Here is a 17,895-nt window from a genome sequence, read left to right on the forward strand (position 1 = left end):
TGTAGAGCGCACCAGAATAACAACGCCGCCACATATTTTATCGACTTACGAGACACGATAAAAATGAAAAAAACAGCATCAGTTGGTAAATTGGTAGCATTTGTACAACTTATATATAACAAACTAAGTTGACTGTATAATACACACACACACACACACACATATATATAAATAAATTTAATATACATAATAGCGGTTGTGATAGCGTAGCCGGCGCTGGTCGCATACGACCCAGCGTGGGGGTGTGGCGCTTACGGGATATGACTCACGGCCCGCATTGGCCGTTAAAGCACGTGACATCGGAGCACCGTTCATTCATAGCGGACCTTATCGTACACCCACTCGCAACCCCGTGGAGTACAGAGGCCGTCACTATAAAAATCTGCACCCGAAGCTCGAGACTCGAACTCTTCCGATCGCACGGTTAGTCGGCGCTCGTGGTTGTACCTATTGAAGACAATAATATATAACTGACGAACGACAAATATACATATATACACACATATATATATATATATATATATATATTTACGATTTGGTTTTCTCTCGTTGCTACAAAGGTAGGTTTTTTATCGAATCCCAGCGACGCTATCGTAATGATATAATAACATAGTGCTGTAATTATTTGTATACTCGACCGTGCACCATCACGCAGTCCATATTCTCAACCCTAATATAACTCTGGCCCATGATCTATAACTGTTTCCTATCTTGTGCATTTACAAAAAAAAAAAAAAAAATATATGTATATATTTTTAATTATCAAATATTAATTTTATTTTATTTTATTCCGTTTTATTCTAGACGATGGCAAGTAAATTTTCCGCGTTATTTCTCGTCGGATTCGTGGCCGCTGTGGTCGTCGCCCCGTACATCATGGCAGAAGCGAGATACCTACCCACTCGGGGAAACGAAGACCGTTTGACCAGATTGAAGGAACTGCTGACGGACGTGAGTAACTATTATGTTTTATCATTCGGAGTAAAAAAAAAAAATAATTCTAAACACGTGGTCGTCGTCTGATTTCAGTAGGTTCGTTAAAAATAAATATATTTATATGCAAAATATGAAATGGCTTGAAATGGATCTTCGTAACTGATGTCTGTTGAGTGTGTTTTAATGAAACAGTATAAAAACGCAGGTTTTAAAATACTAACATTATTTACAGTAAAATAATCATCAAATAATTAAAATTAAATAATAAATAGTTACGTTATAACGACGTCTTTAAAAAGTGTACTCTTATAAATATATTTATTTTTGTCGTGTTGACTATAACTTTATTTTAAAATGACACATTGATACATATTCTTGAATTATGACTAGTGTCTTCCGAAATTTTAACTGCTATAATAATTATACGATATAATTGAAAGAAACTAATACCTATTTAAAAATAAAAATATGATTTATAAGTATAATTTTTTATAAAAAAATGTATCATTAAAAATTAATAAATAAAAATGTATTATTTCTAATTTTTTACTATATAAGTGATATTTGTAAAATATTTATGTTATATTCCATATAAAAATAATATAATTTATTAAAATAATTATATATGACAATATTTATGTAGTTAATAAAGTATAATATTACGTACTTAAAAAAATGTATTTTCCAATAGAATTTTTTATCAGTGAAAAACAGCAAATAACTGTTTTGATAAAAAAATAGACAAATTATTCAACTTTATAATCATTTCATAATAAACTATTAAATCAAGACATTTTATGATAATTTATATTTATCGCATATTATGATTACTTTATAAAAAAAAATTTAAGTCAAACAACGAATTTGGGATATTATCATGTTTTATACATATTATATTGACAATTAGGTTACGGACAATTCATATAATAATATTTTTTTAAATAATTTACACTTTACATTAATTATTTGTTCATCATTACTTTTTTTATTATAATATATTATATTTAGTACTTACATAATTTTTAAATTAATAGTAGTTTGATATAATATTTGGTTTAATATTTAACTATCAATAAAATGTATGTGAACTTGGAGTTTATTTAATAATGGAAATGATTAAGTCATTATATGCTGTTTAAAAAGTTATTGGTGAATATTCATCAATTTTAACACATTATTCGATTTTATTTTTTGTCGTGTATAATACCTAAACATTTCAAAAAATAATATGATTAGTTGTTGCCATTACAATATTTTCAAATCCGTTGGTGCGTTAAAATATATTTATTATTGTATGGCATAGTACAGTATGTATTATACGTTATACATAGCATAAGAAGTGATGAACTGTTGATTTATCAGGGTTTTACCACTATGAAAAATGGAAATATTTAATGTATCCACACAATATGCGATATGGACATGTATTGTGTTTTTTCAACAATACCTTTATTAAAAAGTTACAAAAAAATAATCACTAATGACTTAATTACTGTGGGCGAATTTATTTTCATTTTTTATGTTTTAAAATAATTTTTAAATTTTTTGTTTTTTATTTTACTAATTGGTTACTATGTGAATTAGTGTGGCAGGTAGGTAAAATACTAATTGTTTCTATTTACGAGAAGGTCAATGCACATACATAAATATGTAATGTGTATTAAATAAATTGTGTTGATCCTTTATTAAAATTTAAAATAGTATGGGGTAATTTTTTTGGACGGTCAAAAATTATAATCTTAAAACAAAAGACAGAATTTAATGACCAAATCAACATACCATAGAATTTTATAGCTTAAAAAATTATAACCATTTTTTTTAAACGAAATAATACATGTATGTGTAAAATAAGCTTCATAAAAACATCGTTGAAGGAAGTTACGAGTTACCTCTTACGTGTTTGCTACCTACAATATTATAAAATATTTTTCATAATAATTACCATACAACGATAATTATCATTTTTGAGTTCAACGCGTGGACAATACTTTGTAAACTATGGACATAATACACAGTAATTTAGGTACAACGCTAATTATGTTGCATTCTTGAAATTTTAAGGAGTATTTATATATTTATTTATTTTCTGATGTCTGATGCATAGTAATTAACAATATGCATTAATGCAAATTAAGAATTCAAATGCACTAAAATATAGTATTCAATAACTTAAATGAAAAAATCCCGTTCTCTTAAGAAATTCTATTTAAAACATAAAAAAAAGTTCCACTTATACACTTTAACACAATAATATAATCAAGCTCAACTTTGACTCGTTCCTTAAATGCAATTATTAATTCTATGCATCAAAGTTAATGAAACAGAATCTCTGTACATTACAGGTATTTTTTTTTTTAACACGATAATATGATCGAATGAGATATTTTTTTACGTAGATATTTTATAAGTGACATACACAATGCAAATGTACTAAGAATAGTTATTTGAGAGAAAAATCTTTTATTTGAAATTTTTAATTATTTAATATTTACACTACAAAAGAAGGCAAACTCGTATAATTTATAAATTATCTTTTAAATAATAACTAATTATTATATATTAGAGAATAATAATTGGCACTCATCTATACTGGGCAATTTCAAGTTAAAAGGATTCGATGAGATATGTCATATATTTGATATATTATACACAATCATTTATAGGTTTATGTTATTACTTAATGTAAATATGATTATACTTTGTGGTAGAAGTCGAATGTCAATCGTTAAAAAAAAAAATTAGCACTTTATTGATCTCAATAATAACATAAATAAATAATAATAAGTTCTTTGCATTTAATTTTTTTAAATAGAATAATTCAGAATGTTTAATCCTGCAAATAGGTATATTAAAATGCAACAAAACACATAAATATATTTTCTTTTCACTAATAAAAATACTTAAATTCGAGTAAAATATGTTTGTAGCCCAAGAGATGATGATTGTATAACAAAGATAGATAATTTTTTCATTATTTTATATCGTTTTGAATTAGGTGACATTAATAATAATAACTGATTTTTTTAATAGAAAAAACAATCACCGTAGACTCGAGATATAAAGTTTTTTTTCAAATTGTTTTTAAAAATTTTCATGAATTTAAAATTTTTTTTGATAATGTATGTGCACTTAAACACAATTTTTGTTTTAACTTTTTGACCATGTCTTAAATAATTAAATAATAGGTATACCCCTATTCAAAGTCATTTTCTACCATACATTTAATTATTATAATTTATTTTTATGTATTTAAATTAAATAATATTCAATAATATAAGCGACTATAATATTATGACATTTAAATTTAAACATGTCCAAGTTCAACATAGGTATTCAATTTGTTCTAGTCAATCGTCAGCTATCGAAAACCAATACGAATGGAATTTGGACTGCATTTAAGGTGTTAGGTCTATTTTCTAACCGAATATATAGTAGTTTATATTCCTTATATAACACATTATACATTATACATATTATAATATATTAATTTTACTTGATAACTGAGTTTCAATAATCTAATTATCAATAGATAGAAACATGAATCGTTTTAATATTAAAGTTTATAAAAATATAGGATTTTATTAATTTAGTATTGTTGTTTTGAAGTTATGAAAACATGCTATACAAAGAGTTATGTTAAATATTTCTGTAAATAAAAATAATTAAATTTTTTTTTCATATTTTATAATAATTGTGTAATTTTTGTTGGCTCATTACGAACAATTTTCTCACGTGTAACTTTACAATGCAATTTATACCCGGAAATCGTTAGTTTTTATCCAATTATATGGGTGTTTGCACAAAATAGCATTATTTAATATATCTAATTAGCTAGTTAATTTAATATATTTAATACAACTTTCACGTTAGCAGTAAATTAATTATAGAATTACGTATTTTTTGGAACGAAAAAAAAAATATTGAAGGGTGTAAATCAAAATTACAAAATATTCAAATTCTTAAAATATAATAAATTACGGTTACAAAGGTTAAATATTTACTATTTTTTCGATAAATAAATATTTTATTTTATAATATTTTTAAATAACTTGACGAATACAAAACCAATTATAGATTTTATCTAGACTATAATTTTGAAGTAGTTGAATCAAATATAATACAATTTAAATCACATAAAACTAGATCAATAGATCTTTTTATTTATGAAATATTTTTTATCTATTATACTCATAATATATAAGTAATTCATATAAATAGATATATTATTATCAATTCATTAAGTTGTTTATTATGATTATAAATTTATTTAAACATAAATTCATATTATGTAATATGCAACTGTATTATGTTTTTAAGAAATATTAACGAATAGATAATAATAACTCCTCACAAAATTAAATACAAAATTGTAGTCTATCCCACTCAAATTAGCATTTTCAAATAGACCATGAACGACTTCCGAATTAATTGAATATATATTATACCGTATAATATAGTTGATAAGACATAATTTTTAAATGTGAGACTGAGTATTTCTGGAAACTATATATATTTTTATAATTTATATATTTATTTTTTGGTATGATTTGAAAATTGAATACCGAACGTGATGTGATTTAATTTGATGAATATATGTAATAATTGAGAATGCTAGATTCATCCTTAAGACCTTTAGAAACTAAACCTAAAATAGTAGTGAATTAATATAATATATTATAAGTTGATTTACTTTAAGTCTTTTTTATAGTTTCATACGAAAGAGTGTATTGTAGATATTTAGACTTACATTAATTTATAGTTGTTTACAACTTATAAGTAGTTTATCAGAACATTTATTACCGCTCTAAAGTCACGGTACGCAACAATATTATTATATTGTATACCAAAATAATTTATCTATTATAAGAAAAACGTTAAAAACCTCTCAACCAATAAAGTAAACCGTTGTAAAGGAATAAAAATGAAAAAAATCTACCATTGTATTATATTATGTTTTATTATTAATATTCAAAGAATTTGTTCGGGGTTTTCAGACAGTGCTATTAATTATTAACTATAAAATAGTTATAAGCTCTTAAATTCACTTCACGATACAGAATTCAAATAATTTCAATTATTTGGTACATTACTCTTAAAGTCATAGGTTATATTCATAAATTATCTATGTACCTAATTTGAAGTAGGTACCTAATAGAAAATAGTTAAAAATACATTTTACAATAGCTTTATTTCAAAATATTAATACTTAAATTTATGAACTCGATAATGTGTCACAAAAGTATCTTAAATCTAGATCATTATTAACTTCAAATAATATCTAGTCCAATCCAATAGATTACTTAAATTAAATAACTTTGAGTGGCATTTTAAACAGAAAGTTTGTAATTGAAATACTATTTTTTGTTTTACGTTCATTACAATTTATATACACATATATATATATTACTAAATGTTCCATAATTAAAATCATAGTACAAATTTTAAATTTAATGAATAGTTATAAATTAAGAATTTAAATATTGAATACTTAAAAAAATAAAATACTTATCACCAGTAAAAAAATAATATAAGCCTAAAATCTTATTCAAAATATTTAAAAAAAATTGTTTGCAAGAAAATATTATATTCATCTGATTGAATACTTGTGTACCATAATTACCGTACTACATTGTAATTTTGAAAAAATTAAACAACTACTGTCATAAAAAGTAATTTTATGAGTAGAAACAAACTTATAATTCTTAAAATGTATAACTAAAAGTAAATATTATTTCAAACTGTTCTATTGACCATACGTATGTTTAAAGAAAAAAAACTATAAATATTGGATATGAATAAACTATTTTTTTTTTTTTTTATTTTATTTTATTATGTTGATACTTTAATAATAAAAGGATGAATCATATATAATTAAAAAATAAGTTTACCTACGTAGGTACATCAAAAAGATCCATGTTCCTTTAACTTCTTTAAAAAATAAATTATTTTTATCTGATATTCACAACTTATATATTTTACTAATAAATAGAATAATAGTTTGCATTAAAAAAAAAAAAAAAACAACATTAGAATAAAAGAGTACCTTAAAAGTATAAAACCATTTCCTTTCAAATTAATACATTGTCAGCTATAAAATAAAACCTACTTTCCTTATAGTAAAGAAAAACAAATTTTGAAGAAGCACTTTCTAGAAGTATAAATTCACACGAATGTAATCGTTTAAGTCATTATAAAAAGGTTTTATGAACAATGTAATCCAACATTTTTACTTTCTTCCGTACATCAACTTCCGCACGCAACAATCTTTTTTTTTTTTTTTTTTTAATATATTTACAATCTGTTATTTAAAACAATAAGTAATAGTTTACAAAAATTTAACACAACAATCTAAAAACTTTTTTGAGTAAATCTTTATTTCCCACATTTATTTTCCTGTTTGAATACATTTAGAGCATTAAAGTATGCATTATTATTATTAATTATATTACATAATAATAATAATAATAATAGTATATAATAGTATGCATTAATAATAATTTGAATTTAAATTAAAATATTCAAAACTCTATATTTAACAAAAATATACATTTATTCAAAAAAAATTAAATTAAATCTTATGCAATAGGAATATTATATGCGAACATGAAATAAAACAATCGGCTTAAGTGTCTTTTTTATGTCTAACTATATATTTACTTTTGAGTTATTACTACTATTTTGCTTAAATAACTGGATTTAATAACCAATGAATTCAGTAATAATATTATATTATTTAAATTAAAATATGTACTTTTAAACTCATCTAGAACATTATTTGTAGAAAATTCAAATTTATATTAAATTCATTAGTACACTATTTGGTATCATTAAAGTATAGGCTTAATTATTAATACCAGTTAATGCAATGTTAAGTAAACAACTATATCAATATATCAATTTATTAATAAATTAACAAGTTAGTAAGTATATTATAGTATTACATAACACCAATACGAGTATACTAAGTAATATGACTATGATTTTTTAGTTGACTTAATTCTAAAATAAATTATGAACTAAATTATCAATGACACATTATGATATTATTATAAATATTAAATACATCAATTCGTTAAAATAAAAGTATTATTTTTGCTATTTATACTGTTATTACATCATTTGAACTAATACCATTACAAAACGAAAAAATAAAATAAATTCTTGCTACACGAAATTAATAAGATATAATTATTAGTTACGTCAATGTATAAAGATGGTTAAGGATAAAAGATAACTGGTGTCATAAATTAAAAAACTTATGAAAATTGTGTAACAATTGTACTACTTTTCATGAACTGTTAAGTAGAGTAAAAAAAAAAAAATTCCATACTTAAAAACAATAGTTGCAATCCTTTGAATTTAATTAACATGTCCAGTCTAAAATATTTAAGTGTATTATTCAAGTTATAATTGTGCAGACAAAATAAAAGAAAACAACCATAACGCACCAACAAGACTATTATAATTACAGTGGTCGAGTGTTGTTAAAATTACAGAGTAAAAAAATATAATTATAATTTACACTACATGTGTAGGACAGCATTGTGTTGATTATAAGTTGTATTCAATTTCAAGCGTAAAAACAATAACTACAGTTTTACACCTAATTGGTGATAAAATTACAGTACGCTTTATTAATTTCTGTTGAACAAAACTTAGCATTCCTATAAAGAGTAACTCCTTACAGAGTTTATTGAATAATTTCATAAGCGTGTTTATGCCTAAAAAATGTGAATCTCGTTTGAAAACAAAGAAGTTAAAGATAAAAAAATCTAATTACTTGAAAATATTGTCCTCAATATTATATTATTAAAATTACAGTTTATATTATTTTTTCATTAAAGAAAATTAGAATGTCCATGTTTGATGAATCGCTTTGAATATTTTATAACATAGATTGAATTTTTGAAGAAAAAAAATATCTTATCAATGGCATTTTTTCATCTTAAAATAAAATTCAGAATTTTTTCTTGAATTAATAAATTAAAGCAGATATTACATACCATACTAAAATGCTTACAACAATAACAAAACAAGTATGTATATATCTCATACCAATGATCTCAATAAAATAATGATGAAACAGCTTAAACGTTTAAAAATATTAAATATTACCAAGCATGTATTTTTATAAAATTTACCATGTAGTAGAACCATTACTAAATTAGGTATTATTTGTTAGTTGGTATATAATATTTAGGCAAAACTATACAAGTGAAATATGTTTAAATATATATATATATGAGTGTGTTAAAGTAACAATAACATTGTAGTAAGTTATTTAAATCTAAGCTAAAATATTGATTTTTTTTTTTTTTATTTGAGTATGAATAATAATCAAATTAAAAGGTCTCTTGACCATTTTCTTAAGACACGGGTTGTATTGAGTGAATAAATTGTGTATAAAAGGATTTTAATGATTATGCAGTTTATTATTATAGAGTTCATTAAAAGTGAAATACATATAATATTTTCTAATTATATACATATGCGAAAAACAATTGAAAGTATATTGAAAATGTCTTAAGGAAATTAAGAATGAGATAATTGAAATGTATTTGGTGTCCAATAGTGTATGGTGATGTAAATTTATTTCAGCAGTGTTTGTTTTTGGCATATTTACACTTTATAAAACGACCAACCAATATACTATATATGTGTAGCACGTTTTTACTTTCACCAAAACGCTTTACAAATCCAAATCAACATTTTGCGTTCGTGACCAAGGTTCAAACATGTGAAAATCGTTCATTTTATATTTTTTAAAAAACAGTTTTAACTAAATTATTACTCATTAGTATTCTCATCAAGCATTGAGCTCAAAAATTTCCAATAAAATAAACTAAAGAATTTCATTTTCGAAAACATACATTTTTATTTAACTCGTCATATTTAATAATAATCCAAATTCTTTATTTAAATATTATTTAAAATTTAAATCTTATTCTCTATAGTAGTTAATTTTATTGTTCTATTAATAATTCCTTTATAGCCACGGTTTAAAAAAATAGTTATTATTCATATTTAAATTAAAAAATTATGCTTTACTGTTTAGTATTTGTTTTACACAATATAATATATTGACCATATTATTATTTATATAAAAACTACTTAACCAAAAACAAAATCTTCTTTTAAAATTACTTAAATATTAGTAAACTATTTATTACTAATATTAAACATCACATATTTAGTTTTTATAAATTATTCTAATAACTTATAACCATTAAATAAAAATAGTTGTATTTACGAGTACAGCACTTAAAATATAACTTCAACTTAAAAACTGATTTATCATCATACTTTTTTACCTATTTTTTTTAACTAATTAAGAAACTAAGTTCAGCTACTTTTCAAAAACTATATCAGTAAAAAAAACTACCACAAAAACATAATTAAAATATAATTGTTTTTTATTTTTTATTTTTTATTTCTAATGAAGAAAAATGGTTAAACTTTAAAAATTTACTCATGATGACATAAAAGTATCCCTCACTATTTTTTCTTAACTTAAACTATTAAAAAAAAATAAGTTATTTTTCAATTTTTCAATGACGTTATTAATTTACAAATTAGATAAACTTATGTGAATCATTGATTAATAGCTCATTCCTATTGTGTAAACTTCAAACGCTTAGTTATTTTTATCTACTACTGACTCTATGAGTGAAAATGGGTTTATTACAATTTGACACAAAATTATTATTTCTAAATGTTATGTTTAATAATATTCTTAGATCTTTGTTGAACAAAAGCATAAAAATCTTATGTACGGATAGTATACGGAATAGTGTATATCAAATTATGAATAAACTTAAAATTAAACACAAACCCTGTAACTTTTCAGAAATTATTGTGATTAAATACACAAAAAATGATTTATAGTTTCGAATCTTAACAAAAATATATATGTAGAAAAATTAAAATCATCAAAATATTAATTTACATTATTTCTAACAATTACTTATGAAATTCATTTTTTACCAATAATCGATAATATTAATCGTTCCAAACTAAATATATTAGTAACATATTTTTGAGTTATTCATCATTGTTAACAACAGATATAATTAACTAGTTATAACATCTGATTAAATTTAGTATAAGCCACAAGTAAACCACAACTAATGTATTATTAAAGACTGATATTGTTTTAATTGTTTATTGAGAATATTATAATACATTTTAGGTATCTACTTACGTATATATATTATTATCACAATTGTACTTATATGGTACAGTTATATTTTATGAGCATTTTCATATAATATAAAAATGATGAATCGGTTCAGCACGTAAAAATTTTTTTTTTTTAATCAGTAAAATATAGAAGTTAATTAAGTTAGTAAAATCACAAGTAGATATATTTACTTTGATTAAATTAGACATCAAGCAGTTGGAATAATCAAAAACGAATGGACTGAGTCGGGCATGAGTAAACCTTTACTAGTCTAATTAATCTGACAACCGCTAGTCACTATAAGTTAATTGTGGTTGGATTCTCTAGGGTTGTACCAAATCAAGTTAGGTCAACCTACGTTTCACAAAAGTATCAATTGGTACGACATAAGACCGCATCCTAATAACATCTAGGGATGAATTTCAGCAAGCGAACGCAACCCAGATACGTAAAGAACTTCGGTTTGTACAATACCATGTAATAGTAATCCTGTATTGGGTTATAAAAGAAAAAATTTACATTTAATTCAAAAAGATACATCGATTCCGTAAAGTAATAAATGTTTGCCGAGATCACAATGTTTCCGTTTCTTTCGTTAGACAAGCAATACTGCTGAAGAACAATCATTTATCATCCATCCTCCCATGCAATCAATTTGGATCGTATAAAACTTCATATTTTATAACATATAAACGGCGCATAGAGTCCATAGAAATTGTCATTATCTGATGTTCGAAAACTATAATACGTACTTACGATATCAATACGTATAAGCGTACATATTTGTTGAAATTAAACGTGAACCATAATGTAATGACTATTTCAAGTTTCTCATTTATATATATATATATACTTTTTATTAATAAAGTGAATACCGATGTGTATGATTTTATAAAAGATCTCTATTTTACAAATATCTGACTTCTCAAGTCAAGATACAAAATTACAAACATAACATAAATAAATTGAAAACTTTAAACTATATAATTTTAAATTTTTATCATTGTATTTTTAATTTTATACATTATTTTTACTATTATTAAAAAAAAAAAAAATACTAATCTATCAAATTATATCTATATTTTTTTAATCGTATTTCACATTTACACAGGTTAACATTGAAAAGTAATTACCATTAGAAAAAGTTAAAATAACTCTAAGACTTATAGTGCTTTTAAAAGAATTTAAAATTACAAACTAATTTTTGAAATAATTTCTCTAGTATTCCGCTAAGGAAAAGTGACATCGTTCAATATCCTCACGTGATAAGACAGTTTTCATTTGTTTTCATGTGTAATCGACTTACTATTAGGTATCACTTATTACCGCATTACAAATAAGTATATTCCTTTACAACTAAATGCATAATGTATCGTGAACGTGACACGTATACGGCAAACAATGTCAAGGAAAGAGTACGGAAAGCGAGCGTAATTTTCATGTCTATTTGATGATTTGTCCAAGCCAATGACATTCAACATTTTCGAACAAAAAATACGCGTTTATGATTTATCATTGTTATGAATTGATTTTCTTCATTATTATTTTGTATACTTCTGCATGACGTGTATAAACACCATCATATCGGCACATAAATGATAACTAAGTCTAAAATAGTACTTTAATTGATTACCTAAATAACGAGAAACAATTTATAACACATTAGTTATTTATTCTCCTAGATATTTATTTAAGCCCGTGAAATGGTGTACGCTGACATTTAAAATAAATAAACAATCTACTTATTTTTATTATTGTATTCTAACTATATAAAAAATCAAAATTTTTACATATTTGGTGTATCATTTTATGTTTTTTTTTATTTCGCTTTTTAAATTTTTTCAGTCATTAAAGAAACATTTTTTAGCTGTATTCTTACGGTGTACATTGTAACGTAGTTTGTACGTATCTGACAGCGTATTTAAATATTTAAATAATTTACAAATAATTCATTTCTAAGTGGATTAAAGTTATTAAGAAAAATTTTAGTTATAATAATTCTGATTACAAATTTACATTAATTGCTGTGTCTAATTCACTTAAAAATAAAAACAAACTCAGTGTATGTGAAAATTATTATTATCGCGTTTTTATTTGTTTTTTTTATAATCATCACAATTTACACATGTCATAAGTAAAAATGATTAATAAATAATGAATAAATATTAAGTAAAATAAAATATCTATATATTGGACAGCCATGGGGTATTAAGAAATGTCCACTATTAAGAAAACTTTTACATAGTAGACATTTGAGAGGCATACTATAGGGAGGTGCTATTAGAAAAAAAAATTACAAAGTACATATAAAAAAAAATTAGTTATACATAAACATAGACATTAAAACTGGTATTATTTATTACATAAATGTATTTATTATAGTTTATAAAAAATATGTGTTTTGTTTTCTGTAAAGATATTGTCATTTATAGAAATATAGTTCTCAATTTTAACAGTATTCGATACAAGTTCTAATAATATGTTTAAATTCATATAATTTTCATGTTCCATTGTGTAGTCTCCAGTATCAAATGAAAAACATCCCGAATTTTTAAAAGAGTTTTTGACTGTCCCTAGTTTAATGTTCTTTAATGCAGATTTTATCCAAAAAATTGTATCTAAAAATTTAAAGATTTATTTATTGATCAATTCTAAATAAAATATAACAAAATAATCGTTGGTAATAATGAAATTTAAAATTTTGAATTATTTCTTGATATAATGGTTGAAAAATTGATGTTGTATTCGGAAGTAAGAATATTAGTTTTACATTTTTTAAATTTAATGTGTCGGTATATGAACTAGCGCATTAACTAGATACCTACTAATTTATAAATTGTAATACGAGTAGTTGGGCCCACGCCATGTTATTATTATAGTATACAATCAAAACAACTAATAGGGTGATTAGGTAGTTTTTTAAGGTGAACAGCCGAGGTGGTTAAACGAATGTTTTTCTAATTAAACCCAATTGGTAACCTAATACGTGCATCATTATTACGAGTTCCTACAATACTACTGTAACATTATTTCTAATTTATCACAATACAGTTAAAGGCCTTTTTTCGCTGAGTGAATAATAATAAAACATTTAATATGCAACAAGACCGCTGTTTGACCATACGACACATTGTGCATAATATTTATGTATGTATTCGATTTTATACGGTCTGGTTTCTAGAGTTATGTAAGCTCAACAAGAGCGCAAACTGGTATTAAAAAACAATATTTTTTGACTTTTTACGTTGTGTGACTTCCTGCTACTGAATACGTAATAACTAATTATATTAATGATAATTCTATCGCACACGAATCGCGTCGAAAGATTTCGATTATTTGTTTCTCTCGATAAACCCACAGCGATGCACTGGGTAAATCCGAATACGAAAAACGATAAAATGTGAATATGCACTGTAAATGTAACAATGCCCGCAAACAAATTATTTATAACGTTAAAATTATTTTAATCATCGACAGTCTTTACACACGTTTACGTAATAACGCATATTGTGCTATTCTAAATGTTATTACTTGTTAAAATAGTATGTTATGCAAGTGTTCACCGTTATAATTATTATTATATTAAATCCAAATTAATAATAATTAATATTTAATAAGAAACCGGTAGTGTTACACTGAAATTTCGTAGTTAATTATTATACACTTTGGTTCTTGAAAAAATAAGCTATTATACAGACTCGCAGCAATTATAAATACTTAAGAAGAAATTTTTAAATTATTGAAAATGTTAAAGTGTTTTTATATTATCCTTAAATATGGTACAAGAGAAGTAAACAACGGTTTATTTTTCAAGATAAATACAAATATCTATTAGGTATGCTTTTTTATTATATTATACTGCTTTTCATTGCCTACGGCACTATATCGGTGCTTACTAAAACCTTGCGCATCCAATAAAAAAATCGCCACTGAACGTAATGATATATGTGATTATATAAATGATATAAATTTGAACGTGAATGAAAATAATAGTGTAGCCTTTTAGATAAATCTCAGGCTGGTTAGTATTTGATAGCCGGGTAAAAAATAAGAGCTATTTTTATCAAAAAAGATTCTACACTTAAACGTCAAGCTGTGCTTGGTCGAACCGTAATGAATAAACTCTCCACGCATAATAAATAAACGTTTAAAATGAATAGCTGGTTTTCATTCTTGTATATACATAATACAGTATTATGACTTATTGCTTGCTATTCTCGGACAGAAAACAATTTCCGCTTTTTGGTCGCACTGCAAGCACAACTAACCGCACGGTTAAGTGACAACGCCAGAGGGATTTGATGACTTCTACCATAATTACAAAACCGTAATTTTAGGGATTTCTGTTTTACAGTGTCATATTTTTTTTATTCATTAATTACTTATAAAAAATCATCGGTAAAACTCTCGAAGCGCACACATGAAATACATTAATCAAAACCACCGGTAACACAGTCTTACATTCTTACGTAATAATTTATTTCCTACTATCAGAAGGATACATCCTGCTATACCACATTAATACGTAATGGAAAAACGAAAAAATCCCCAATGTTATATTTTTCTCTTGTTACAATTGTAGCTAGTAGTTTGTCAATTTCAAATGCCGCTGCGACGGTATCGAAATTAATTTTTCACGTTTCAGAAACGATTAGAAACCACAAAAATTACACAGTAAAAGTTTGTCTTTAAACTTCAATATTAAATATCAAAAAATAATCACATCTTATTTTATTGATTGTTATTATACTTATGATAATAAGTTATTATGTCAATTAATATTTTTATTTCACATCTATTTTTTACTTTTCCATCGAAAAATGTCATACCATACCATACATATAACACGTATATTTATACAGACTAATCAACTTATGCGTAGAAACAAGTAAAGGTTTTTAAAATTTTATAAATTACAAGAATAATTTTTTGTCAAAACACTGTGTTTTTAATAACGCGACAGACAGTATTTTTGCCAAAGAGTTTCATACAGAGTTTTCACTTGTACCGGAAATTGTATTGATACCTAGACACCTAGTGAGTAGTATAAAATAATATATATATATATAGGATATATGTTACTATAATTATGCTATAATCAAGTAACAATAAATCACACATTAGTTCACAATTCACATTTAATGATTAAATATAAGCATGATAATAAACAGTAAGTACCTACGTTCTATAACATTCAATATACACTATAATATTATGGTAATATAAAGCTAGTTAGCATGTGTAATACAAATTTCCACAACTTTCGTTCTCGCCCAACCAATTTTACAAAACGAAATTTTTCTTATAAAATACATTTTGTGCTCACAACAACGCCATTTAAATCGCCTTTAATTATTATATTTGTAAACTTAACGACGCCAACAAATCAAAATACACATATCAATTCGAAAATCTACATGCACAACGTCCTTTTAAATAGCTAATAATACAAACAGTGTATCCTTAATATTATGTGCAACACTCAATAACTATTGTCTAACTAACAATTATTTACTGCCCTTATAGTTAAATAATGTGTTACTTTGATATAAATTAATTCCCGGAGCAAACCTAAATGCATTTTAGTATTATCCCAGATTAAGATTATCACACATAAAATAAAAATATTAAATACATATTTTCAAACATTTTTTTATGGAATATCATATTATAAAAATGAAATGCAGGTGTATAGTTAGTATATGCATTAATTGATGTATCTAATACTCGTCATAAACTATATACCATTAGATATTTTAAGAAATTCAGTAATTATGAATGTTCGAATATGAATAGTATGATATAATATATTATTATCTACAATTATTAACTATATTTCAAAAATTTTACAAAAAAAAAAATGTGAATAACTTAAGTATGAAATTTAACTCAATATGTATAATAACATGAGTATATTGAAAATCATACTCGAATCAACACTTGCTATTCTAATTCACATGTCATTATTTGCATTTTCACATCCACATTTCACCTGAAACAATAATGTATATTATATTATAAATACATAGAAATCGATATCAAAACTGAGATAGGTCTGGTTAAGTCAAACACCAATAGAAAATACAGTTGTCATCGTGATAACAATAATTTGCAATTATAAAATATACCACTGAAACCGATCGTAAACAATAAACGTTTCATTTTACACGCAAATCCATTATTTTATTTATTGTCCAAATTTTTTTTCTGTTTTTAACAAGAACATCTATAAAATGACAAGTCATACCACAACCATACAAATACATATTTAGTCATTTTTTATTTTTTTACTTGATGAAATTATATATATATTAGTAAAGATCATCAATTCTTGGTAATTACATGTTTCTATCTATTTTTTTAATCAAATATAACACACGTGATTTTTTAAATGGAAATAAATAAATAAATAATAATTGATGAATTAATAATAATAACTGCAAAAATAAAAACGCATACAAAGTTCAAACACCGGATGTTGGGCACTCGCCTTTTTTCTGTTGTCTCACCGCAGAATAATGGTGTATTGTTTTAATATTTATTAGTTATTAAATATTTAGAAAACAATAATAAATCAATTCATTTAAAAAATTTATCAGAGTGGAACTTTATTAAAACCAAACTTGCTGAGATAACTTCAATATTTCCACCATTTACAGACAATACGTTCCTCCTCATCGTATATAAACGTTTTTGAAGTTACAAAAATTACTTCATCGAAATACTAATATAAGAAAAGACTTCAAAAACTTAGGTACATAAAACTATAGACTATAAAC

The 17,895-nt window shown here is 24.1% G+C and overlaps 1 protein-coding gene across 1 annotated transcript in view; it reads left to right on the forward strand.

The window, feature by feature from the left end:
• Positions 1-325: 325 nt before the first annotated feature.
• LOC112594893 overlaps positions 326-17,895 on the forward strand; it is a 30,790-nt gene continuing 13,220 nt past the window's right edge. The window contains exons 1-2 of the mRNA XM_025339906.1: positions 326-560; positions 805-951. Of these exons, the coding sequence (XP_025195691.1) occupies positions 808-951 (144 nt within the window). The 5' untranslated portion in view covers positions 326-560; positions 805-807. The remainder of the gene's footprint in view (positions 561-804; positions 952-17,895) is intronic.

Source organism: Melanaphis sacchari, unplaced genomic scaffold (assembly GCF_002803265.2).
Source record: "Melanaphis sacchari strain LSU unplaced genomic scaffold, SCAv2.0 Contig244_pilon_pilon, whole genome shotgun sequence".
NCBI classification, from domain to species: Eukaryota; Metazoa; Arthropoda; class Insecta; order Hemiptera; family Aphididae; genus Melanaphis; species Melanaphis sacchari.